Source organism: Ahaetulla prasina, chromosome 6 (genome assembly GCF_028640845.1).
Source record: "Ahaetulla prasina isolate Xishuangbanna chromosome 6, ASM2864084v1, whole genome shotgun sequence".
Classification (NCBI taxonomy): domain Eukaryota; kingdom Metazoa; phylum Chordata; class Lepidosauria; order Squamata; family Colubridae; genus Ahaetulla; species Ahaetulla prasina.
The window spans coordinates 86,599,879-86,626,418 of NC_080544.1; the positions used below are offsets into that span (position 1 = coordinate 86,599,879).

Below are 26,540 nucleotides of genomic sequence, written 5' to 3' on the forward strand. Positions count from 1 at the left end.
AGGGTAAATAGAGAAAACAGTACCTCTATGCATCCATCCAATAGTTGCTCGGATTTTGCAGCCCTAATAAAAAGGTTAGTTTTAAGAGCGCTTCAAATTTCTTTGTGGGTTTGATACAAAAGATGAAAAAATGTATTTCTTTGGGGGGAAAAGGGAGAAAAGATACTTAACCTTTTAAAGAAATGACTAGAGAAAACCAGAGTAGGAAATGCTCACATCACAGCCTAAATTTTGTTTTTAAATACTTGTACGATAGAGATGTTCAAAAAATTACAAATTGTAATATCTTTAGCATCCTTGGTAATTTTTCCACAACTACTGGGCCAGTTTCTGTCCTGTTGCCTGCACACTCCATCGCTTTTGACATAACTCAGCAGAAATAATTGACTGTTTGGGATTACTGAACCCAACAGTACTGGATTCAACAGTGCTGGATTTCTTAAATTGATGTTTTGGAACTAACCTAGTACTTTTGAAGCATTGTCTTCAGCAGAAATGCCAAACCTCTTAGACTGTGAATCTCTTGAGGTTCTTTTCACACAACTGAAGAATCAAACCCCCTACCAAAAAAAAAAAGTTTTCCCCACCACCACTTGCCACTCTGTTTTAAGCGATACAAAGTGATATGCCACAACATAAGTTAAGATCTTTAGACCTGTTTCTCTAAAAGTAAACCCTATTAATTTAAGTGGAGTTACTTCTGAGTAAGCATTTACATGGAGACCTTTAGAAAATGGTTTGTGTCTTAATTAGGGTTGAGATAAGAAATATCCAAAGGGAAGACACAGATTCTATCTCTGCTTACTTTCAAGTCTCATTTATTATAAATTCAATGTTTGTTGCTGCTGCCGCTGTAAGCAGCAGCTGCAGCAGCAAAGTAGTACAAAGTTCACTGCAATTAAGTCCTACTTCTTTGAGATGGGATTTCTCTTAAATAAATGTCCTTTGGACTGTTGATTCCGCGTCAGCAATCCTGTAAAGTACTTGCTCAAAAGTCAACGGGACTTTCAGGCAAGCACAGTTTGAACATTTCGCTCATTTTTGCGGGATGTTCGACTGCGCTGCAGTTAACGGCTGTAATAAGAGAGGGGATTCCGAAGCGTTCCTCTGCGGGTAGTTCCAGCGTTTTTAAAAGCAAACCGAGACTGTTTCTCCTGAAAACAAATTGATCCGCACTATTTCTGAATCCCAGAAAGGAAGGAACGCATCGGGATATAGAGGAAGAGCCGTTTGGATTTAACCCAGCCCAAAGTGTCCCCTTTCAAACCTCCTTGATTTTAATAGCTATGTTTAGGTTAAATTGGTTCCCTCCGTTTCGCAGAAGTCCCAAATATGAAGGGAACACAAAAGGCCTTACCTCCGAGGAGACGTGCCAAGAGTATTTCGGGGTTCATATATCCATGGAGCCTAGATTTGTTACTCCGATAATAGGATTCGCTCCAATCAAAGCAACATTTAATGTATCAGTGATATCAATCAAATGTCTTATTCCCGTTGGGGAATAAAGTCCGTTGGGTCAGGTGAGTTACTCTTGGGTGAATGGACAGGGGTTGTGCTATGACCTTAGCATTCGCGTCGTAAATACGCCCAACTAAAATAAAGCACTGCTTACTGCCCGGCGTTTGAAAGTCAGTGTTACATCAAAACAGAGTGATGGCGTGCACAGGTGTGTGTTATATTCATGCGTGGGTGTTTTGCTGTTTCAGTTGCTAATTATTGGACATTTTGTGTTGTAGGTTCTCTTTCTTCAAAGCTTTATAATCGTCCCACGAAGCTTGCGTTGCTCGCTTCTTAGCTGATCGCCATATCAGCAACGTTCTGTTCTTCGAACGTTGCGGGCAACTTTCCCACGCGTTTCTTCAATCGCTTCCTGGTTTGCGGATCATGGAGACATGCCAACTCTAGATTGACTTGGACGAGAAGAAAGGTTCCCCTCGCCACCAAGTCACCCTTCTTGGGTGGAGCCCCGCTCCCAATAGACTAACAGGGCTAGGAACAATGGCGTTGTCTTCCAATGGATTTGAGAAGTATCCAGATGGGGGAAAGACTGCGGGAAGGGGGCTTGAGTGGCCAAATGAAATGGTGGATAATAAGAAAGGGGTTATTGAAAAAATGCAGATGTGGGGTGGGCCAGGACAGGACAGAAGAGTGGATGAGCCCACTTCTTCTTGGATCTTGGATCTACCATCTCCTCTCTAGAAGTCAGAGAAGGAAGAACAAAACTGGTAATCCTGCGAACCAAAGGCTGCGCTGTGTTTTCGGAGGAGAGGGGTAATGATTCAGAAGCCACCAGAATCGGGTCCTGCTGGATTTCTGGGATTTGTTTAGATGGCCCATGCACCATCCCTCATCTTCCAGATCGTTCTGGATTCCATCTTTCCCCCTCCCCATGAAATCTTGATTCTGACTACCATTAGGAAAAATAACTCGTGCCCCAAGCCACTACTATGTTATTTCTTATAAGGTATATGTCTCAATTTTTCTCAACCTCTCAGACATCAAGGCTATCTTGGCCTTCAGCTGTCACGATAACCAGCTACGATTCATTCCTTCGGCCAAATTGTCAAGAAATTATGGGGATTGTGCCATAAGTTTGAAGCATACTGGTATATACACGCGTGTCCTTCCTGCAGAATACGCTGAAAAATCAGGCTGATTCAAGTCAATGGGCACTACAACCCAAGAGCAACGTTCAGTCAACATGAGAGTCGTGTTGGGTTCTAATGAACACAACCACGGGGTCCAAAGTGAAGTGTGTCCAAGGGAAGCGTGGCTAGGATTGCTGCCTAAGCAACGTCCCAAGGAGCTTGGAGTGACCAGGCCCATTAATCCTTCCTTTTCTGTATGTGTGAACGGCGGCAGCAGATGCTAGCTGGGTGTTTTGGTACGCTTCCTCCCGCAGCAGACCTGAAATGCTTTGACCCCGGAGATAATGTGCAAGAAAACCTCTCGCCACCACGAAAATGCCGACTTATTTGGTAAATAATACAAGACGACCCGTGGTTCAGAAATGCCGGTCACACCTTCCCCTAAGTGGGAACGATCGAAGTGGTAACCCTTACAAGTTCCCGTGGAAGTGAAAGAGGGAGCCCTGGGTTCTGCGCAGACATTTCGATAGCGCCCGACTTAGTTGTCCCCGAACCAGCATTGTTTCACCCTGATTTATTGAAATAATCACGAAGTTTGAATCCACACGATACACTGAATCGTGATAGTTATTGGATTTTGTCTTTGCCTGCCTCGTGACGCCGGCTACTGCCGAAGTGCGCAGGGATTTGCCAGAAATCGCCCCTTATCCCGATTGCCACGGGATCGCTATTGATTTCCCCCGGGGGTCCCTTCAACGAAAACTGGTTACTATAACTGAATTGCAGCCCGATCTTATGCCCTGGAACTGATTGAGCGCTGCCCTAACCCTAAATTCCCAGGCAAAATACATCCCATCAAACACTGGGAAAGCCCTTTTCCAGGAAAGCGAATTCTGCTTTCGATCATATTTTTGCCCCTATGGGAGATGACCCGATCCACTTCTACTGGGGATGATATCGAGGCAGTGGGATTTAATAAAGAGGAAGATCCCTAGAGATCGCATTTATAACGGGTTTGTGGGACATCTTTCTGCAGAATCAATTGCTTCATTCAGTGTAATTAGCATCAAGGATAACAACTGTGGAAGTAAAATAAACTATTTACCCCCCTCCTTCCCCCAAGAAAGATTCTTTTAACAGAAAGAACCTCTTGGATTTTCTAACTTTCTAACATATCCAACAGAAGACAAAGGCATGCAAGCGAACCCTACAGTATAATTCGATTCAGCCCTAAATTTGTGATCCTAAGTATCAGGAAGAAATTATCAAGGGAACCCATGGATTTATTTTCTGGAATTGGGACTTACACGATTGCGTTGTGCTTTTTAAAAATACATGAGGAATTGTTGAACCCTGCTGTACAATAGCATGTATTTTTTCTGTGGCAGAAAAACATCAACCAAAGAGATTAGGAAGAAAGTCACATTTTGAAAATCAGGAATATAAAGATATGTGGGGATGAAAGGCCGACCTCCCTTTGGCAGATTTGGTTGCTCTCTAAAGTTTGCAGAAAGTAATATGTAAGTAACCACACTTAAGCACACAGGAAGCAGGAATCCCAAGAAGACGAAAGAAGGGGAAAATAAATTTGAAAAGGTAGAATGGCACTATTGATTTAATAGGATCAGGAACAAAAGTTGTGCGAAACCATCATTTAAATTTTTACTTTCTCATTTTTTTTCCATTCAATAGATTGCAAAGTGTCTTAATTCATAACTTGGCACTTGTTGAAAACTGTGACGTCGACAATGAACAAATAAAAGCGAAGCAAACCTGAGTGGAACAAACTCTCGTGCCGACAACACGGAAATAAAATATCAGCGTTTGTTTCTTCTTGGCCACTTTTTCTTTTCCCCTCAATAACTTAAAATACACTAGAAAAAATACGGTCATTATAAATAATTTGTTTTGTTTTGTTTTCATGGAGAACAAATAATTATAAAGCTCTGTTCCTAGCAGAGTTCAACTGGCAAAGACATTTCTCTCCCCTCTCCGTTTCATTTTCTTGGCAAAAGAGAGCGCGCAGCTCTGGCTTGGAGCGAACGGACGGACCGGCTACTTCGCGGCCGCTCTGATTACCGCTATATATATATATTTATATTTATATTTCTTCAGAAAAGAAAAAAAATACATTGATATAGATTATGTAACATCACAAGGTTACGGGAATGGATGCACCTTTATGAGATCGGATCGAAAGGTTTGACGGAACACTCAACTCACCAATTATTTACCATCGCCTAAATAAATGCTTTTGTGCACCAGTATCTTTCTTTTTAAAAAATATACTTCGTACCCCCTGCCATTATTAGAGGTGGCCTTACGGATGGCCGTGGCTACCCTTCCGTCCGTACTGCAAAGAGCGGAGGAAGACACCCAAGGTTACTAGAAATCCGACAGCCAAACAAGTTTCACCCGAGAAACAAGCTACATAGAAATCCCACTGAAATCAATGGGATGAGAGCTGTTGGCCACGGATCCTATTGATCTCAATGACAGGTTGTGAAAATGGAGGTATGGGGCTGGGGGTCCGAAATTTATAACGTAATCTTGGCTTTATTACAATTTATCTTTTCTAGAACTCTTATAGGAGGCTGGATGTTTGAACCAAAAACAGGGATGGGGCAAACAGGCTCCAAGGAATCTAGAATTCTTGCCATGTTTTTTGGAAAATAAGTGTCATCAATAAAACCTATCGCGGGGGGGGGGGATCTGCAGGAGATGGTCAAAAAAGTGAAAATGGCGACTTGTAGTAGGCAGGCTGGGGTTGCGATTGCACCGTCGCGGCCGCCATTTTGACTTTTTTGACATACTCTGCAGACACCCAAGTCAAAGATCAGAGTAGTCTTAAGCGACCAGGGCTAGAGTAGCAATGTGGGGGGAGGGCAGGGATGTCTCACACATGGCCCGTTGCTTTCGATGGGATCGGGCGCGACCAGGAGCGCCCCCTTCTCCACATGGCGAGGTCTCCCTCCCGACCTCTCGTAACTCGGCCCCGGCGTGCTTCTTTCCCTGACGGATTTCGTTCTCCTCCCAAGATTTCGGATGCGATGCAAACAAGGGACGCCAAGAAGTTAAAAATAATAATAATAATAATAATTAACCGAACCCCATGCAAACCCGGAACAGTCCTAGCAAAATATTCCGACTTAAGTTTAGCGTTGGTGGGGTGGGGATGGGAGTGGGGAGGAAAAAGGGAAGAGAAAGAACCGCGCGTCTTTCTTTCCCCCCCTTTCTCCTCCTCCCTCTTCCTTCCCCCCCTCCCGCCATTTGTAACCTTTCCTCCCACCCACCCATCTCCCACTTCTAAGTTCGTAGCTGCTCGAGCTCAAGCTTTATCCGATGCAACGTGAAAGGAGGCCCGCCTCTCTTATATCCACTTTCCTCGCATTAAAGTGAACTTCGCAGGAAAAAAGGGTCCGTTTCAAAACCGTGTGAACTTCCCAGCTGCGCGTCTAACACAGTTCTTCGCGCTCTTTCTCAGTCAGCCTCTCGCGCCTCCCTCTCCGTTTTACGAGGGAGTCGCCTTGCCGCCGCTGCCTTCCTCCTCCTCCTCTACTCGCTTTATCAGCCGGAGCGGGAAGGCAAACATTTTGCCCCCATCTCCCCTCAGTCAAAGAAGCAAGCGACGTCCTCTGAGGGGGTTTCCCGCCACGGGCCGGGTGTCTTGGAGGCTGCCCCTCAGTTTGGAAGGCGCAGGCGCGCTCGGGTTCGCTCCTGACGCGCCGAGGTCGGTCTCTGTCAGAAGGCGAAGCGCGGGAGGGTGGCGGGGGCGTCCGTCCGGAGAGCCTGCCCCCCGGGGCCCCGCGCTGCTGCCCGCAGTGGTGGGATGGCCACGCGCCCCTCGGGGCCCGAAGAGTCACAGGCCCAGCGCGGCCGCGTGCTTTTTGGCTTTGAGTCTGAGGTCCGCGATGCTCGAGTTCTTGCTGGTGGTCTTGGCCGCCGCGGCCGCGGCCACCACCGAAGCGGCCGAGGCCGACTCTGCCGCCAGGGTGGCCAAGGGCAGGCCGAAGGGCGGGGCCGGGAACATCATGTAGGGCGCGTGCGCTGCCAGGTGCGGGTGGAGGTGGTGGTGCGCGTGCGCCACGGCGCTGTCCAGCTGCAGCTGTGCCTGCACCTGAAAGGACAAGGGCGTCACGTTGCAATGACTATCCTAAAAGGTGTAACGAGAATGGAGAGAGACAAGAGCGTTAACGGACCGCCCAGCCATCGGGGTCCCCTCCCCCGCCCTTCAGCGCGCGCACCCACTTCGGGGGGGGGGGGTTCCCTGAGGAAAGGGAGAAGTTAGCCGACTTGGTTGGGGTTTTCCCTGGGTAAACTCTGACCTTCAGCCCCATGAAAAGAACTATCTAGGCCTTAGCAAGAGTGAACCCAAGCAGGTGCATTTATTTATTTATTAAACCATGGGTCAGGGTGATGTACAAAAATCAGGTTGCTGCCTCATTAAGCGCTGTTTACAATTTGCAGCGCCAAAGTTCACACAACAGGGAAAGCCAAGGCCAAACAAATGATATTGTGGTGCTGTGTGACCTGGGACTTCATATACAGAGAAGGCAGAGCGGGTTTTTCTCTCTCTTCCCCCTCTCCCCGTTTTTTGGAAAGAAGAGGTCAAATTAAAATGAGAAAAATCAATGTTTTTCCTAAATTCCACCTTTTTATCTGTAAGTGAAGCACTGAACAAGTTGTGCAGAGTGCTGGGTATATTTTCTGGCAAAGGGTTAATAATTCCTTAAAAAAATATGTTGTGGTGGTGGGTAGGGGGAGTTGAAGTTCAGTTCAGAATTTGGGATTAGCTATCAGGTGGCAAAACCATAATATATTTTATTGGGAATCAGCCCCATTGAATACAAGCCTCGCTTCTGAGTAATGCATACATAACATTTATAGGTTGTACTGGGACATCCTCAAAGCTGGAAGAGGCAGCATTTAATGGGGCTTGCTCTTAAGCAGATGCTTTTACAGCTTTGCATCTATCTGTTTTAGCAAATTCTTGAAGCTACTCACAACATGAAACCTCCAAGTCATCACATTCAGAAAAGCACAGTAAGAGCACCTGAAGTAAATGGCAAGGTTGCAGAAGTGCTCTCTCAGTACTTGGCTGAGTCTCAAAACAGGTACATAACATCCATAACAACAGGTCAAGGCTGTTTTGAGCTTTTGCAGAGCAGGCTATAAATATTCGAAGACAGGCCCCACAAAAAACAGCTTTCTGTCTAGCTGGAATAAATGACATGAACAGCTAGTATATATAGACAAGCAGTCACCAGAATGACTATCATCTAGTCAAGGGTAAGCCAAGAAGAGGAAAAAAAATGCTCAGCTTTCAGAATAAAAATGGCTGGGGAGCTGAAACAGATCTAGTGCCAGGAAATAATCTATTCAGTTCTTCTTGCCTAGGATCATGTATCATGCTAAACCTAAATCATTAGCAAAACACAATTATTGGCCCATGTAACATCAAATCAAATGAATTTTGTGGCAGCTTTATGTGACAGTCTGGTTAACATCACATGCTCCAAACATGTTGACCACAAATTTCATTTTATTCTAGTCTGTATGGGTGAACTAGCTCTTGTGTTTCAAAGCTGACTGGTTCAGAGCCATACCTGAGCCTTGTTTAATATTATGTTTAGTGGTGGTGGGGAGGTTTGGAGGGAGGTGTTAAAGAAAGCTTTAAATGTTTCTTTGGGGGAGGTTCATTATTCAAGATGCTGGATGGACACAGGAATACTGACTGCCTGAACTCAGAAATGCATTGCTTCATTGATTGGTTTCTTCTGCTGATGGATTTGCTGCATCTTGCATTGATTGACTGGTCTGTCTGCTTATATATGTTCATTACACATATTTAGCACAAAAATGTTGGTTCAGAGCTTCAGGTACTGTTACTGTTTTATTCCTGTGGCAGCTGCCAAATGGTATATGCGCTACTTAGCTAACCATAAGAAGTGATGGCAAATTGGCTAAAGTGTAGTTAATTGTCAATCTAGCTGTTAAACCTTAAGCTTCTGATTCTAATAAATGTGCTTGATTGGTATTGTGACTATCCATTCTGAATTTGTGTTTTTTTAAATACTTTTAATATGGGGAAATTATATATGTGTCTTGCTAATTCTTAATTCATACATATTATGGCAATATTTAGGCTGCCTAAATATTATTGAGTTGAGTACGGTAACCCTAAAGAGCATCAAACAAGTAGGTACAAATCGCAACACTATACTTTTATCTCTTGCCTTTTCTCCGAGTTCTTTAAAGACTGAAAATATTTATGGTTCTTCTCATCATTTTGTCTGAATTTTGTAAAAGTATGATTTACACAGATTCTAACTATAACTGTTTGGAGCTTTAAAGATGTTTGCTGTGTTGTTATGAATATCATGGATACCAGCCACCTTTTTTTGATAGTTTTTGTTTCTAATGCATCTAAGGATATTTAATCCTATACAGAGGCTTGAAAGTCAAAATCTACGTATAGTCAATAAAAAAATTAAAAAGCATTGAATTTCATGTATATTGAGATAAGGCTGTTTTTTCTAACTTTGTACTGACTGGTCGTTCAATCTACAACTAGCAGAATTCTCACCAAGATTGGGCTGCCTGTGCTGATTGGAATTCTGGGAAATGTGGTCCAATCACATTTAAAAGGTGCAAGGTTAGGAAAGGCTGAACAAAGGTTTAAAAGAATTATCCACAATTATTTAATGGGTGTGCACCATCTAGAGTATACCATTACTAGCAGCAAACCTGAGGAGGACAACTTCGTTTGGACTGAGCACAAGTCATTAAAAACCTTCTGGCTTTATGTCTCCAAGATGCTATTTCTAATACATCCATTATAAATCCCTTGGAAATCAACTAGAGTTATTTCGAAGTAATGGCCATGATTTAGAGACAGAAGCCCCAGAAATCAATGTCTTAAGATGATCAACTACGCTGGGCAAGAGCCCAACATGTTTAGAAACAGGGTTGTCAGGCTTTCCTTCATTCAACAGTCATAGATTGTTTAAAAGGGAATTTCCAAGTGGGGGAAGAGATTAGGTTTTTAAAAAGCATATTAAACACTATTTTCAGTTGACAGCAAGAATATAAATTAAACTCTTTAAAATAGAGTTCTATTTGTAGAGCTATGCCAGTTGTGATTTTTTTTTTTGTTTAATCCTGCAAAGATCATTCTATCAAAATTAGGATATGCGTATTCAATCTTGATGCCTATCCTTGTATCCAATGAGAATAGCAAAACTCAATTCTTTGGAGTGAGCACTCTGTGGCTGCATCAAGGGTTGCCTTTCTAATTGGCCTTACTAGCTTCACTGCATTAAATTCATGGGACTTTATCTGATTAAACATGCCTGGTTCACAGAGAGATTGTTCTTTTCAATAGTTATCTGCAAGTAAAACTTCCTTGAACACATAATGCAATCTTCTCCAGGTAATATGGTTAAAAATGGTCTTGGATCTCAGGCTTATGTCCTGAATAAACTTGCCAAATTTGGTTTCACAATTTTGGCATCTTTCCAGATCCCTGATTGCTCTATTCCAATCCAGCCTCCTGGTTCCTTGAGATTACAGCCATGAGAACTGGATCCTAGCAAAATCAAAGCAGGGATAAAAGTTTTCCCAATTTTTTAATGTTTTTTTTATTTTAAGAGCTTTCCACAGCAAACTTGAGTACCCTGGCAGGGCAATTAAATGATGATTGTTTCAATACAGTCATGTAGAAGGTTAGAATGATCTGCAGATCTTCCAGGGATGCAAGGAAGATCTCATCCTCTACACCTCTCCCTTCCCCCTGCAGAAGGAAATTGCTGGAATTTGCTTTCAGCAAAAAAAAAGTGTCCAGGGCTTCTGTCTCCAAAGAGCAAGATAGAGAGAACTACAGGAAAGGAATGGGAGCTACTGGTGGCCCCTCGGTCTCAAGAGATGCTCATGGCTGGCCTTTCTACTTGCCTGTTGGAAAGGCATCCGCAAAGCCCCAACATTCACATAGGGAGCAACTCGGCATGCTTCAAACTGGCTTGCTGCTCCAATGAGGACCCCTGAAACAAACAAGAATTGAATCACGATCCACTTTTAATCCTTAGAGTCTCCCAGCCATAATAGGGAGAGAAAAGCAGAACTTGGAGATATTAAGCTAAAATGATTAGTGCCTGCATTTAGGCCATTTGGGCTCAGGTGCAAGACAAAAAGGACTTTTTCTGATTGCCTCCATCCCCAAAATCCTGGGCAAATAGCTTCCCTGCTCCTCTTGATGCTATCCCAAGTGGCAGCATCCTATGTACTTTTGCACTGAAGGAAGTTCCCTTGTATCCCATGAAATCAGGCTGATAAATGTGCAGAAAGCTGCAATGTTAGGAAAGTTCAATAAAGATGATAGCACCCAAACCAGGCGAGACACTCAAGAGCTCAGTAATTAAAAAAGGCATGTCTATGGCAAAAGCCCCTTTGGCTCCATTTCACATATGTACCTTTATGGAGCTGGTTTTCTTGCTTTCTGCATTTAGCTCTTCTGTTCTGAAACCAGACCTGGGCAGACAAACAGGGAGAAAAGCAAACAAGTCAATATAAAGCCACAACTATATATATATAAAGTGATCTCTCTCTGATGCCATGTTTATTTCAGGAAAGCTACATTTTGTAAGTAGAGATTCTTCTTCCCTTCCTGTTTGCTATGCCCAGCTCTTTTCCATCTAAATCTGGTCTCTAGAGAACTTTCAGATCTTTTCCCTAGCTGCACACTGCAATTATTTGCCCAACTTTGCTCAGGCTGCCCCATCTAACAGTAAATCCTGTGAAACACAGCTGCATTCCTTTTTGAATAAGCCTGGGTATGATTGCATCCCAAGGATCATCAGTCAACAGTAACGTCTTGCCTTACAAATGTTGGAAGTACAGCAAATATTTTTGAATCTCCCTTCAGCTATCTCCAAGTTCCACAGGGTAGAATGAAGGACTCTCCTTCACAATGAACTAGATTCTGTATATGTATCAAAGTTCAGTTGTTGCTATTATCCCAAAAGCACCTTCACAATTGGAAAGGCACAGTTCTCACTCTTGCAGTCCAAAGTTTGGACTGTTTCTGTTCTATATTTAAATAATCTAGCTGATCTAGAATTGGAAAAGTCATTTAAATGTGCGTTTTTGAGAAGCTTATCTCATTTTCAGACATTGCAGTTATCCAATATTTGCATCATGCACTTTACACATTTTAAGTACTTTTTAGTAATTTATTTAAGAAATAGTACAGTAAAAGATACCTGTCACACACATGCTAAACAGTGTAAAATGCATCAATCAACTGGTTTGTAATCACACCCGCAGACAGTTTATGTGACTCTTTCTCAATAAATCTGAAGCTATTTGAAATGAAAACTAGTTTTCCATTTTCATATTTCAGTTGAAACTAGGCTTGAATTTTAAACATATATGGTGGCAGAAAATATTTCCAATGGTTTGGAAGCAATCCCTATTCTTCAAAAGAAATTTATCCCAAGTAAACGCTGATAGATTGAAATTTTCCTCTGTAAAATCAATGGTTCTTACTTCCCTTCTGAGTGAAATGTATTTCATCTCAGGCCTATTAAGCACTTTAATGCTGTAACCCAATACAGATTCACTGGGGATTGATCCTATTGTGCTCAGTAAGTCCTGTCTCCTAGTAGATGTGTCTAGATGTCTGCTATAAGTCCTATGATTTTCAACTGGGAGAGAGTGAGGTTTATTTCCTTCGCTCAGTTTTCTGGAAGTCTCTCTGTAGTCGATTGACCTTATTTGTGAGTAAATGTTGTTGTTAATTCTATTAAACATTTACACAAAATGTGGGTATGAGAGGAAGTAAAATGGATGAACTTAATAGGGTGACCCCAGTTTATATTTTTGAAAAAAAGAGTCTTCCAGAGAAAGCTACTTAAGTTCCAATCTAAGATTCAGAGGCATATGCTATGATCAAATATTAAAAATTGGGCTATCATGCAAGAAGTTCACCTAAATGGAGCAGAAGGGAAATTTATTTGGTCTCTAAAACCAGGGAGGGCAGAAAGAAAACAGAAAGGCATGGGATGTTCCTCAAGAAGATGAGTTGGAAAGACTCCAGATTTTAATAAAAACAACAGAGTCTTGTGATGCTTTGAAGGCTAAGAATGTTATTATGACAAACTTTCAAGTGTCACAAACTATCAAAAGTCTTTGTGTCCTAATAACTATGCTATAAGTCTTTCAGATGCCATAACACTTTAACAGTGTCTACTGTAGATAAATGCACTGACCCTCAATTGAACAATGGAAGCCATGACATTTTTTTTTCTTTCCAAATTTAGTGGCTGTAAGAAGAAAAGTTTGGAATTAAAAGAGGACTGGAGTTGATGGGTTTATCCTAGTGAAAACAAATCCCTAGGCTCAGAATGTGTGACTATATAGTTTTAGGGCCTAAAGGAAATAGAGTATCCAATACAAGTTGGACATTTGTAGTGGGGCCTGATTAGCAGGTCTTTGGCTTATCAAAACCTAAGTCTAAATCTCTGTCTCCCTGCTCCTTCCTATCCCACAAGTTAGCCAAGCAGAATTACTCTCTCTCCTGATTCTCCTGCCAATACAGCCTTATCTTTGCAGAGGCATTCCTGTTGAACTTCTCTATTTGACCTAACTCTGAAAGTTTGAAATATATATATATATATATAAACTTAAAAAGGAATGAGCTCATTAAAAGCTAGTTGTATTGATTAGCTTTCTCTGTAAGAAAAATAAAACACCAAAGCATTTAATTACAAACTTTGAGGTGGAGGGTCATAAAAGTGTCATAATAAAGAAGCAGAGAAATGCTCTCTTTCTCTGGGGACTAGCATGCAATACAGAAGCAGAATAATGATCTCATTATTATGATAATCTCATTTGTTCCCATATTAGGAAAAAAAAATGTGAAAACAGCCCCACAGCAGGCAAGATATCATTTCTGGCTATATTAAAGCAAGAAAAAGTTTTAAAAGCATGAAGAAGGAGAATAAAGTTGGAACTTTACCTCTTAACAAATTTGGACTGCCATCCCACACATACTCCAACAAGTTCAAAAGAAGATACTATTAAGATCCATTGAATTCAGAAAGACTAATGTTTGAGCAAAGGCTTAAAAGTGAACTGTTTCTTTAGCGAGTTCTACTTTAAATTGGTTGGATTCCAGGCTTTAGTGTGTAAAGGGAGAAGGTAAGAAGGTAGGAGTGACCGAAACCTGCTGTCCTTCAAAGAGAAAAGAATCTCGTTGAAGATTTTCTTTGAAAGAAAGAGTGAGTTTGAAAAGAAGTGAGCTGATGCCTGCACACCTAGAACCGACCTTAGGACACATTGAGACGACCCCAAATGCTCTAGAGTCTAGACCTAACCTTATTCAGGGTACTGCCTATTGGCTTTAAAGAAATAGAAATGTAAGCCAATTGTGAGATGGAGGACTCACTCAGCCTGCAAAAGACACTATTTTGTTTTCAGGGAGTTGCTAGCAAGAGATTCCAGGCTAAAGCTACCATTTCCACTAGTTTTTCCTGGGGCAGCAGCCATTGAGCAAAAGCATCAAAGGAAGCCCAGCCTGCCTGCTTCCTGGATACAGGTCCCATCTGACTTCATGTGACTTGCTTCCAGAGAACTCTCTGTAGTAGGTGCAGCAAAGCAATTGGATCCCGTGCACCTACGCAAAGCAGCAAAGCCACAAAACTCAGTACCTTTACTCAGGAGTAAACCCACCAGCATCTAAGGCCATTGGCTTCTGTGTGAACCTGAGCAGCAGTAGGTCTAGAGATTGGGGTTTCATTCTTCTATCTATTATGCTCACACTAGCTAGCCAGCTCTTCTTCCTGCCATCTGCCAAGGAGAACCAGGCAGGAAAGGATGCTTAAAGCCAACTCACAGGCATTTTCTGGGGCCATTTGAAAGGATCCAGACTCTAATCAATGCAAATCTCTGGAAGTTCTTCTCTATGGATTATACCAAGCGCCAGTTATTCTTTTGTTGAGGCAACCAAACCTCCCTACTCTGGAATCAAGCAGCCTTTAATTCCTCCCATCTCTCTCTCTCTCTCTCTCTCTCTCTCCCTCTCTCTCTCTCCCTCCCTCCCTCCCTCCCTCCTTTCCTCCCCTTCCATTTTTAACTACTCAAAATACAGACACCCATGTTTAAAAGAGTGTGTTTTAAGTTGTCAATTTAAAGAGCAGTGGAGATAAATGGAAAATCAGAAAAGGAGTAACAAAGGCAAGCAAAGAGAGGAGGTTTTTTTCCTCTTCCAACTTTCCCTAGGTTATATCTTTAAAAAAACACAAAACTCTGTTCTTCTGCGCTCCCCCTCCCCTGTTTGATTCTCTTCTGTCTATTGCTGCAACTCGACTGTTCAGATTCTGGCTTGATCCGATTACAAGATGCAGAGAAAGCCTTTCAAAAGTGGAGCCCGGGTTTGGTGCAGATGGCAGCCCATGCCGCCAAGATGGAGGGGAAAGGATCAGTTACTCTGCGAGCAGCTGCAGATGTTCAAGGCCTAAAAAAATGACTCTTTGGGTTCACACAAAGGAGGATCCGTTTTCCTGGGGAATCACTGCTGATAGAGTGATATAGTGTTCACTTGAACACTGGACAAACAGATCTGGCGTTTGGCTTGTCAGCATCTTCGGAGGAAAGGAGTGAGCTTACAAAATTTTGTCCGTTAGGGAAAATTTGGAAGGTATAGGAAAAGAGTGAAAAAATCTCCAAAAACAGCTTCTTTCTAAAAAAAAAACCAAAAAAAAAAAAAACCTTGCTTGCCCCCTCTAAACTGAGCAGTGTGTAAGCCTTCCTTTCAGTTCACCTTTCTTGGAGGTTTTTAAAATTGCTTACAAGACAGACATAGACATCCAATTTCCTGTTTTAAACCTTTTTTTCTTTTTAAAAGAGATAGGGTGGAAGGTGTGTGTGTCTATGTATGCCTATACTATTTAGCTGGAGTATACTTTGATATGGCCATATACGTCTTTCCAGGTGGAAAGATCAGACTGATATAATTTAAATCCTGAAATGATAAGCACTGAAGCCATGGAAAGATCTTATTTGAGTCTCACTCACAGTGGCTGTCTTTGCATGAACTAAATTGTGGTTTATTGAACCAACATTTACTTGATTTAACCCAGTTGCCTGAGGTCACATACACTAACCCTACTCAATGGCTGGTCATTTTCACAACATGGGAGTCACAACTCAGCTAGCCTAAGTTGGAAGCTCAGCCCAGCATGAAACCTGGTTTGCCTTCCCACCTTGCTCCATCTTCACCTCTCTCACAGACAACCTCTGGCTGCATTTTTTTTTGCTTTGGATCTGCAACTTGCGCAACTCCAGCCAATTTTGGCTTATTCCATAAACCCGGACTGAGCAATCCGGTCTTAGTAACAAGGGCAGTAATGGTTAGAAAGTGCAGAAAGTGGCTTGTCAGCAGGACAATAGAAGGAAGATTTTCAAAACCATTTAATACGTTTTTCCTCCGGCAGTCGGGGTGGGGGGGAACAACCTGAATTCATCTCACGCCAGGTGAAGCCTAATTTGAATGTCTCCTCCCACGCGCCATCAAACCTGCCGCAAGCAAATTACAGGAACTCGGTATTAAGACCTCTCGTCCCCCCGATTTAAAGAAGAGATCTGAGCTCTGGAAGGCGCCCGGTGTGTTGATGGAGAGGCTCGCTTATATCGCCGAATGAGTCTGAGCGGTGCTCAAGGTGGGTGGATTTGACTCATGGTCAGTGCAGCTACCTCCGTTTCCTTTAGAAACCCGAAAGCTCGCGCCTCGTCGGACATGCTGGGTCCGCTAAGCGGACGGCTCCATCCCGGCAACAGATCTCCCTCCTAGCTGAAGTGTCTTGCGAAAGAGCTCCGATGCGCGTTCACCCCTAGGAACCCTTCCAATCTGGAGTGACCAGGGCTCCTTCCGCGGAAAATCCACACTCACTCGCGGGGGTGGGGGGAAGCTGCTGCTGCTTCCTGACGGAAGGGATCGCGGGCTCCTGGGCCAAGCAAAGGCTAGCCGGGGAAGGGCGGCCTCTCCTTTTGACCGTACAATGAAAGCAACCGGGATCCAAAAGGAGCGTCCGCCGGCAACTGCAACCCTCGCTCCCAAATGCCACCCCCACCCTCCACTGGCGCTGCGGCCCCGGGGATGCTTCAGAGGACAATTGCCACCAGCCCCGCGTCCAGAAGCGGCTAGTCGGAGGAAAGCGCGCGTCGCTTCCCCTTCCCCAACACCCTTGCCAAGCGGCGGGCCTCACCTGCACCCGGGCTTCCGACAGTCCCAGCCGCTGGCTGAGCTCCTCTCTCATGAAGGCGTCCGGGTAGTGGGTCTCGTCAAAAAGCCGCTCTAGCTCGTTCAGCTGCTCCAAGGTGAAATTGGTGCGACTCCGCCGCTGCTTGATTTTCGTCTGCCCTTCGTCTTCCATCGCTTTGGCATCCTCTTTGCGCTCTTTCAGCTCCGGCGAAACTGGGGACGAGGCGAAAAGGCGATCAGAGCCGCGTGCCGGACCTTCTCCTCCGAAGCACTGGGCCTGCTCTGATCGCCGGGTCTGCCCCCACGTGTCTTTTTGCCTTAAGCCGAGACGGGGGGAGGGGAAGGGGGAGGGGGAGGATCAGAGATCAATGAACGAGGAAAGGTCACCTCCCTTAACGGTTTCGCGGCTGGAGGACTCGGCTGGCTAAGGCGGCCGGTGGGCCAAGCGGAAGAGCTTGCCGTTCCGATCCGGCTAGGTCTTCCCTTCCGAGCCCCCACCCCACCCCACCCCACCCCACCAGCCTTCAATGTCCCATGGATTTCAGCGGGCAAATGAACGCCTTTATTGGGGAGGAGGAAGCCGAACTCAGCGCGACTTGTTTCTGAACAGCTCAGCAAAAGGAGTTCTTCTCCTTTGTAGGCGCAGTCCAATCCTAACCTCCTTCGAGATATTAGATGCAAAGCCCTGGTACTTTAGAAGTTTAGACAATTGTACCCCAGGGTCTCAAACGAATTACACACAAATCAAATTCTCCCCCCCCCTCTCTCTCTTTCTCTCTCACACACACCGGATTTTCTTTCCCTCTAAGACTTTCTTAGAAATATTTAGGAAAACCCCTTGAGTACTGCAAGTGGGATCCAAAGGTCCTTTTCGCTTGTCCCAATAAACCCCAATCTTCTGCAGAAGAGAGGCCCAGGGTTGAAAAACTGAATTTAGAAAGACTAGTAAGTAGACTTTGCTTTTAGACACGTGAATGCCAGATCTTGGATTTGGGAAAGAGAATCTGAAGAATGGATCGAAGAGGGGGAAAAAAATTACCCTGAAAAAAATCCGAACCGTTGCTGAAGTTGGGGGCGGAGGAATCTTTCGGGTTCTGGACACACTTGGCAATCTTTTTTTTTCCTCTCCCCCCTCCCCCAAATCACTCCACTGGGGCCTTTCTGAGATGGGGTGGCTCTTTAGGAAGGAAATTCAGCTGCGACGCGCATAGGAAGCTACCTAACCCGCCTGGTTTTTTCAAGACCGGCGGGTTTTCGAGAAATCCTTGCGGCAGGTGCGGGAGAGAGGCGGCATCTGCCACATGTAACCTTTCCTCGGTCTGTTTGGGGAAGTTGAAACTGTCCTTGGTTTTCTTTGCATAGAGAAAAAAAGAAAAAAAATGTCCCTTCAAAAAACGAAATCTTTGCAATAAACAACTCGGTCCTGTTTTGATGTCTAAAAGTTTAAACCGTATCCCACCCCGTTTGTTTCCTCTTTGTCCTAGTTTCTTCTTCCCCCTCCCCCCGCATTCCAGATGAAAATGAAAACTGATCCACGTAGGGAATTTTGGAAGTTTATACATTCCTGCGACAAAGGCCTGCTGCTATTAATTATAACGAGAGAGAGTCGGTCTTAATCTTTCCCTCTGATTTCATTTTTTTCCTCCGCGTCTACCGCCGACCTCGCGCAGACAGAAACCCTTCACTTCGGACACCAGGCCCGGCTTTTACTTGGCCAAGCTACGCTATCTAGTCACACCGCGGGGCTTTCCCAATTCAAAGGCCTGGTTTCTCCCTTTTCCCTGGGACGGTTTTGCGCCTCGTCTCGCCGAAGTTTGTTTATCGCAAGTGCGCTTCCCCTCTAATCATATTCGGAATTTGTTTAGCAAATCATTTCCGGTTCTCAGGTTTTCAATCCAGTTCCGATCTGGAAGGAGCTACTTGCGTTAAACAAAAGGGTTGAAAAGAAAAGAAAAAAACCCGCCTCCACCTCCCCTCCGCGAATATGGCACTCGCTGACTCAATCCACACACGGATATTCAAATATACTTGAAAGTCACAGAGTTCTTTGGATAAGCAAAGGAGGAAGGTCTACGGCCCTGCTTAAGATTCGTGTATCTTTCTTGACGCCGTTGCGGTTTCTTCTTTTCAGTAGAAAGGCTTCTGAAAATAAAGCTACAAGAAGAAGCCTCCTCTCTTCGGATTTAAACGCTGCTTCTGATTAAAGGTTTCTTTTACAACGCGATTACAAGACGCGCCTTTCAAATTAACACTTTTGGAAGTGTACCTTGTGAAAGATAAAATGCAATTTTCTTTACTTTGGATTGTGCACCATATTTGATGCACTAATAATGGCTACGCTTAAAGCTTTCCGATCCGCTTTTTAATATGCCGATTTATTTAAGCCCGCCTTTGTTTCACGTTGCAAATACCGAAAAACCGCTCAGTGGAAGCGAATTAATTTTCAACCGTAAATATTTTTAATACTTAAAGATGGACTTCAGAGTGACCTACTATACCTTTCTCTCAGGGAGCTAAACGTTTTGAAAAAAGTAATGTGAGGAGCAATTGGACCCCCCACGTTGGCGGTAAAAAGACTTTGGAGCATTGTGCGTGCCAGTCTCCTCCATATAAAAAATATCTCTTTGAAAAACAACCCTAAACAAACCCTCACAGTCAACCAGACAGGCAGCGCGGACCGGAGGAAAACCTCAGTTATCCAACCTAACCAGCACCAAAAGGGATCCACAGTCGATCCCCACAAAAATCCACAGGTAGAATTACACCCACCCCACCACTTCCGCCCACCCCCCGGCTATTTGGAACCGTACCTCCCTGGGAGATGGCCTGACTGGGTTTCTTCCTCTCTCTCTCTCTCTTCTCATTGGGTTTAGTTTTCAATATTCTCAGCGCTTTGCAATGTTTGTCGAGAGAGCGAAATTGAGGGCACCGAAGATCAGACCGCCCGACTCCATCCTTTCTCTCGCCAAGTTTCCTCGCCGCTTTCTTGTCGGTCGGGACTGAACGCGGATCTTTCGGCGAGGCTTTCCGAGCGAACCCGCAAGCGTGGAAACTCAAGCACACACGCGCGCGCGGGCGCGCGCGCTCATCTAGGCGCGCCTTTTCCTTTGCTCTCCCTACCACCCCAAGCCCACATCTCCCACAGCCACCCGCGTGGTCCCCAGCCTCGCCTGTTGCCCCCCACCCCACCCATACAAGCCGGGGCTCTTACCTTCGCTGAGTTTAGGAGTGTCCGCGTCTCGATTCCTGTCGACTGCACCCATGTCCAGCTCTCGCACCGGCGATCGCCTTCCCGAGCCTCCGCTTCCACCAGCTCCCCGGGCGGCCGGACTGCCGCTCTCCTCCGCGCTGGCCTCGTTGGAGCCTCCGGACTCTTTAGTTCCCCTGACGGGTCCGCTTTCCAGCACCTCCCTGTACGTGATCAGCTCCTTCTTCTCTTTCACTTTCTGATCAAACGACTTGGAGACAAAAGCGGTAAGTTCTTCCATCGCCGGCTCTTCTTTGGGCTCTTTTTTTCTCCCCCTCGTTTGCCTCCTCTGGCTGCTCCGAGCCCCCCAATAAACACATCAAGGGGGTCGGGAGGAGGGGGAGTGGGAGGAGAAGAAAAAGGGGGGGAGGGTGGGTGGGGAAGGGAGAGAAAAGTCGCAGAGGGGCTGGCTAGAGCGTTAAATGGGAGCGGAGGTTTCCCAACCCCGAGCGAACCTTGAAAAAAAAAACGGCCTTTGACAATTCTCCCCGCGAAGAGTTCCGATCTGTCTGGGCTCGGGTGATTGAAGTCCCCACTATTTATACTTTGCAGAGCCAGCCCCTCGTTTGGAGCAAATAACCTCCCCTTTGGTACTGGGAATGAACCCCCTTCCTCCTAGAGCAGCCCAGGCGCACCGCCGAAAGAGAAAAAGAGCCAGGCGGGGAAGGGGTGGGGGGGAGAGGGAGAGGGAGAAGTTATCCGTCTCCCCCCACCCCGCCCCTCGCCCCCTTTTCAAATCCGGCTGCCGGGCTTTCTCGCGCTCTCTCTCGGCCATTAATCCAGGATTGACAAGGAGCCCTAATTAATTTAATTAGGCATGGATCCTGCGCTGGTGTCCCGAGTTAGTTAAACGCCAGGGGGGGAAAGGGGGCTGGATCTGCAGGGGAGGGGCTGAAATGAGGAGCTCACCCGGGCGGGTGGCTGCCAGAAGGGAACGAAGAGCGCTTCTTCACCCAAACGTCTCCTAGGAAGCGCTTCGGGCGGACAAGCCAAGCAAGAGCGCGACTGGCCACCGCTTGCCGGAGGAAGAACTTGCCAGCCCCCGAGACGGACCCTCTCTTGAAACCAGACCTGCCTCTCTTGGGTCGGCTCCCCGCCCCATCCCAATGCCCGGATCCGCGGCTCTTGACCTCGGGAAGAGGCAGAAGAGCAGAGCTCGCTGCGGAGAGCCGTCTGTAGGGCGAGCCCCAAAGCGGTGGCTCCCTTGAGAGCCCTGCCTCGCGGTTTCCAGGCAGCGAGCTTAAAACGACTGCAACAGTTGTGGCCTAATCGGGCACTCGGAAGGTCGGGGGTTGGTGGAGTAGAAGCAAACAAAAGAGGCGCATTTTCTGGCAGAATTAGCCTTTCGGGTACACACACACACACACCCCAATTTTGCCCCGTCCACTCACTGATACTCCATCCTTTTTACCTGCCACAATTGCAGCTGGGTTCACTCTCCAGTAAGTCTTCGGGTTTTCCAGAGTCGTTGACACCCGACTGAGCAAAACCGGTCCCTCTCCAGATTGTCAGTGCACTAGTTTTACTAGGAAAGAAATCCGGTTTGTCTTTTATATATATATATATATATATAATAAAGTGTCATCCAAATCAGGCGTGATGCTTGGAGAGGTTCTTGAAGTTTTCTTGGCAAGAGAAGGCAAGGCAGCCACTGCTTTCTTCACAGCGTTTTTTTCCACCTACCAGCTCCCCTTGTTGCTTATTGCCTTGGGATTCCCTGGTGGCCTTCCATCCAAATGCTAACCAGATCTCAACTTGCTTGATCTTGTCGAGGCCTTCTTTTTGCTACTATTTGATTCTGGTACCAAATAGTCTCCCAGATTGAAAATTCAAGTGGAGTCTAGATTCTCATTTTGGGAACTTTTTAACTGGATGTAACGGGAAAACAGTCATATTGTTGACTTGCTGGTGAGGGTAAAGGTTAAAAGGGGAGAATGTACCATCTCTTGTGTAGTTGCAACATGAGTTAATGGGATCATTTGAGAGAATCTGGATTTGCCATCCATGAATAGGCAATCATTAGATGCAAGCCCATGTCCGGGTTTTTTTTAGTAAGTTCAAGTGCCCCAAACATTTTCTTTGTAAATAAATAGGGAGAGGTCTGATTCCAAATACTTCCTATGTGGGAGGGACAAAGGGATGTGAGTTTAATCATGGGAGTAAATTGAAAGGTTCTGAGAATTATATTGCCCAGAAAGGAGGGCTATTGGGTTTTTTTTGGGGTTTTTTTTTTGCATACTCCAGGAATCCTAGGCGCTATCTAAAAGCCAAATTGAAATGCTTATTACTATTTGGCTCTTCTCCCTTGATTAATATTAGTACATTTTGTTGTTTAATACTCAGAATGCAAAGTTTTCCATTTGGATGGAGTGATTCCAAATCTTTTCTACATTAGTTTATATTTATATATTACCCCCTTTTTCAGATAATTTAATATTATAAGCAACATGTACATTATAAGGAATCAATGTATCTAAATGCGTTTTAGATCTAGGAAGTAAAAGTTAATCTTTTAAATACTTTATTAGAAAATTGTCAGAATACCTTATACTCTTTTTATGGCTTTCAGTTAAATCTGCTCATGTTCAGATGAAAGGAGTGATACAGACTCCTAGCCACAGAATTGTGAGTAACATGTTTTACAGACTACACAGAAATTGCTTTTCACTGTACAAGTAAAAAGAATAATATGAATATAATTCTAATTGGAAAGTAGAAGTATTAACTCTGGAATCTTAAAGGCATCTCTTGAAAATCACCATCTATTCATGTTGAAAGAAATCTTGAGAAATGAATGGGGGCTCCGGATATCAATTCTTATAAAAGCTTTTTATAGTAATTTAAAAAATAACTACTCCTGGTATTTCCTTCTTTTTCAGTGACTATGACAGAATTTAATTCAAGTTTCCTACATTTCCAGATAAGCTCTAGTGTACATTTCTTCACTGCATTAAAGAAAACTAATATATAGAGTCAACCTTCCAGTAAAGTGACTCTGACAGTATCATTTAATTACTGAATGAAAATAAATAGGCTTCTATTTGAAAAACAAAACAAAACTATGAATTAATAATGTGTTAATTTAAAATTATTTTTAAATACATAAAAAAGGAAATTGTATAATTTTATGCATATGGAAATAAATCTCACTGTGTCCAGTGAATTGAAGAGTCTATACAAAAATTGCAGATGTCACATTAGTGAGAGCTAGAAATGTCTGTTTTACATTAATAAAATTGCAAAATAACTTTTCCACTGGGGGTACACAATTAAAAAGGAAATGTTTCGAATCTATCAGTTCAGTCAAATATGTGTAAGTTGTTCTTATTCGGACATTAAGGTGTAAACTTAGATATCCAATTTAGTAATCAACTGTTCTTGGTTTAGTGAGGGCTACTTCAGGGAAGCATGTATACAGGTGTAGCATTACAGTACAATTTTGGCTACTTACCGGTAGTTCCCAGGACTGAGTTATTCCCAGAGAAATGAATACAAAATGCCACTTGAACCTGAAGCTCTATAACATTTTCTTATTATGTATCATTGATTTAAATGCTTCACTTCTGAGCACACCTATGCAGTGTAAATTAATTGTCAGAAAAAGAGAGTTTGCTCTTTTGCAAATACAAATTAATTGAGTGTGAAATGTTCAAACTTGGTTAGGATCACAACCAAAGTCTGAAAATGGATTTGTGGCTTTCAAATGTTTAAACCTGCATCCTTAACCATGGAACATGGATTGGCATTTAATGTGGATAGTTTATTTCCAAGATCATGATTGGTGGGAGGAGATAGTGGTGGACCAAAGAGCAGAAAACCAGGACTTCCATTCCTTTCTTGAAAAGCATTTCAGCTCCTTATGAATGAATGAACAACTCTATCGCACCTATCCCACGCCGTGAAGCCACTCAGAGTAAGCAGGAACTACTTTACTCCGTGAAACAAAAGCATCTCATTTTTATACCAAATGGTGTGTTTTTTTGTTTCGTTTTTTTGGAAAAGTGGTCTGCAGTATGTGTGGCAGAACTGCTTGAATTGTTCTAGATTTAAACGAAAACCGATCAATTTCATTCTCACCTTCTCCAATTGAGTTTTTAACTTTCCCTCCTTTAGCAATAATCTCAACCAACCTTAACATAGTCTGAACTGGGAAAGTAACATGCGCTTAAGCTCCGAAAACCCTTCATTTCCACTGTAGAAAAAGCAGTCTTCTTAAAAGCAGTTTGCAGATAAATCATTTCAATTTTAATCATAGTGCAGTTTCTACAGACAGAACTCTGCGATTTATTCGGAATTTTTCTCTCCCCCCCCCACCTTCTAGATGTGACGCATGTGTGCACAAAAACCGGACATAAAGAAAGGCCATACAAAAAAACAAAAGCAAAAACCATCAATCGGTGTATAAAATTTTTTTAAAAAACCCTTGATATTGACATTAATTAAAATTTTAAAATGGGTTAATTTGAATGAGGTTGTTTGGGGAAGGGGGAGAAAAACCGAAACAAAAGGAGAAAGAAAAAAAAAGCAACACCGCCAAGCAAAAAAAGCCGCGCCGCCACCAACAAGCGCAGACGCCGGCCTTTCAATCGATAACCTCGGCGCTCCTCGCCTGGGCACGTGGATGGATGAGCCTTGTGATGGCTTAGTAAGGTCTGGCTTGGCGGTCTGGAGGAAGGAAGGCGTTTGAGATCCAACTACGGAAGCTCGGCTGCGCGGAGGCCTTTAGCGGGCTCCTGAGGTAAACGGATTCGGGTGGCGGGGGAGTGTGTGGTGGTGGGGCCGGGCTTTGCGGTTTGCCGTGGGGCTCCGGAAAGAGGCGGAGGATTAGGGGAGCTTTAAAAAAAAGCCGCCATAGCGCCATACTCTGGTTTTCGGGAATATAGGAGGCAGAATCTGGTCCAATAGCCTGGGAAGCCCTATAATATAGGCAGTGCTCGTAGCCTTGGCGGTTTGTGGGCTGTTCTTTTTCCTCGAGCGAGGAAACCCTCTGTTTTGTGGGGTGGGGGTGGGGTTATCCACGTCCCGGTGTTTCCTTCGGCTCCCCGTCTTTTTCCTCCGTCAGCTGAGGCGGTGGAGAGAGTTGCTGGATAGGGAGGATGCTGCGGTCGCTTCTCTCCGAAGCGCTGGGAAAAGCCCTCTGGGTACGAAAGGTGGCCCGGAGCCGCCTTTGCTTTCAAAGCAGAGGTCGGGTCTCGGATATTCGGCCTGAATTGGACTGAAGCCTGTTCTCCCCACCTCGCCCCCGTCGCCAGAAGCCAACCCAACTCATCTGGAGTCCAGTTTGGGGAAGGGGAGGAACGGTTTGTGTAAGGTCCGTCCTCCTGCCATTGAAACTTTTTGAATAACCACCATCCCTTTCTGTTTCCCATACTAGCTTGGCCTTAATTTCACACTCAGACACACACACAACACAACACAACACAACACAACACAACACAACACAACACACACCCTTCTATTTTATGCGAAAAGTCCATAAAGGGTTTCCTGTCATCAATAAACAGATATCGTTGGTTCTCTGCTCAAAGACGTCAATTTAGCCATTTCGGAAAAGTTCTATCATCTTCACCAACCATTGAGCGTTTATGCCGAATCTTTCCATCTTTGGGCATACAATAGTGTCTCTGCAGTTATTCCATACTGTATAAAAACGTTTCATGACACTGTTTTTCTAACAGTCAATCCCAAAAGAAAGACCTCTGGCTTCGATTTTCTATTAATCTTTAAAATCCATTGAATCAATATATGTATTTTAATCCAAAATTTTCTAGCTTTTTTTACTTGTATACCAGCTACAGATTATATATGTACATTTCAGTCCTTTCAGCCACATATTTTTCCATTGTTCCATCTCTAACAAAACCATTTAGACCACTTTATTGTACACTCTTTCACTTGTTCTGTTTCAAATTTCAAAAACAAAGTTTATACATTTTAGCAATTGCATATACTTCATTTGCACATAATTCTATTTCATTCTTAGAGCATTAAAAAGACATACATTCTTTTGTCTGCTTTAAATCTTTCTAATAAGTGTAGATACAAAAAAATATTGCCAGCTATTTATTTCTGCCACCAATTCTTCTTGATTTTTATTTTTTGTATCCCCCCCTTGACAAAATTCTAGTGTCTCAGTAAGCTACCCATTTGGGTTTGCCTATTATTTCTCTCTATAAAATGTTTCTTGTGCTGACAGCCACAAAAGTGTTTTGGGTTTATATCTATTCTTTATTCTCAGTATGGCATGTCTAGCATAATGATTTTTAAAATCCACATTAACTTTGTTTTTGTCGTATCACAAATATTTATTTATTTTATTTATTTAATCAAATTTTTATACCGCCCTATCTCCCAAAGGACTCAGGGCGGTTTACAGCCAGATAAAAATACAGAAATCATACACAATAAAAACTAATTAAAAAACTTATTTAAATATGCCAAAATTTAA

The 26,540-nt window shown here is 43.9% G+C and overlaps 2 protein-coding genes across 5 annotated transcripts in view; one reads left to right on the forward strand and one right to left on the reverse strand.

Moving 5' to 3' along the window:
• Window positions 1-5,893: 5,893 nt before the first annotated feature.
• SHOX2 (SHOX homeobox 2) lies at window positions 5,894-20,426 on the reverse strand. Its single transcript, XM_058187376.1, has 5 exons — window positions 20,057-20,426; window positions 16,850-17,058; window positions 11,057-11,114; window positions 10,539-10,627; window positions 5,894-6,741 (listed from the first exon to the last, which is right to left on the reverse strand). The coding sequence occupies exons 1-5, from the start codon at window positions 20,331-20,333 to the stop codon at window positions 6,448-6,450; spliced, it is 927 nt and encodes a 308-aa protein (XP_058043359.1). The 5' UTR covers window positions 20,334-20,426; the 3' UTR covers window positions 5,894-6,447.
• A 4,301-nt stretch (window positions 20,427-24,727) lies between these two features.
• RSRC1 (arginine and serine rich coiled-coil 1) overlaps window positions 24,728-26,540 on the forward strand; it is a 167,357-nt gene continuing 165,544 nt past the window's right edge. For 2 of the 4 annotated variants that reach the window (XM_058187368.1, XM_058187370.1), the window contains exon 1: window positions 24,753-24,830. The gene's annotated coding sequence lies outside the window, so the exon portion shown is untranslated. Of the gene's footprint in view, window positions 24,831-26,540 lie in introns of all 4 variants that reach the window. The other 2 variants (XM_058187369.1, XM_058187371.1) reach the window with 2 other exon arrangements.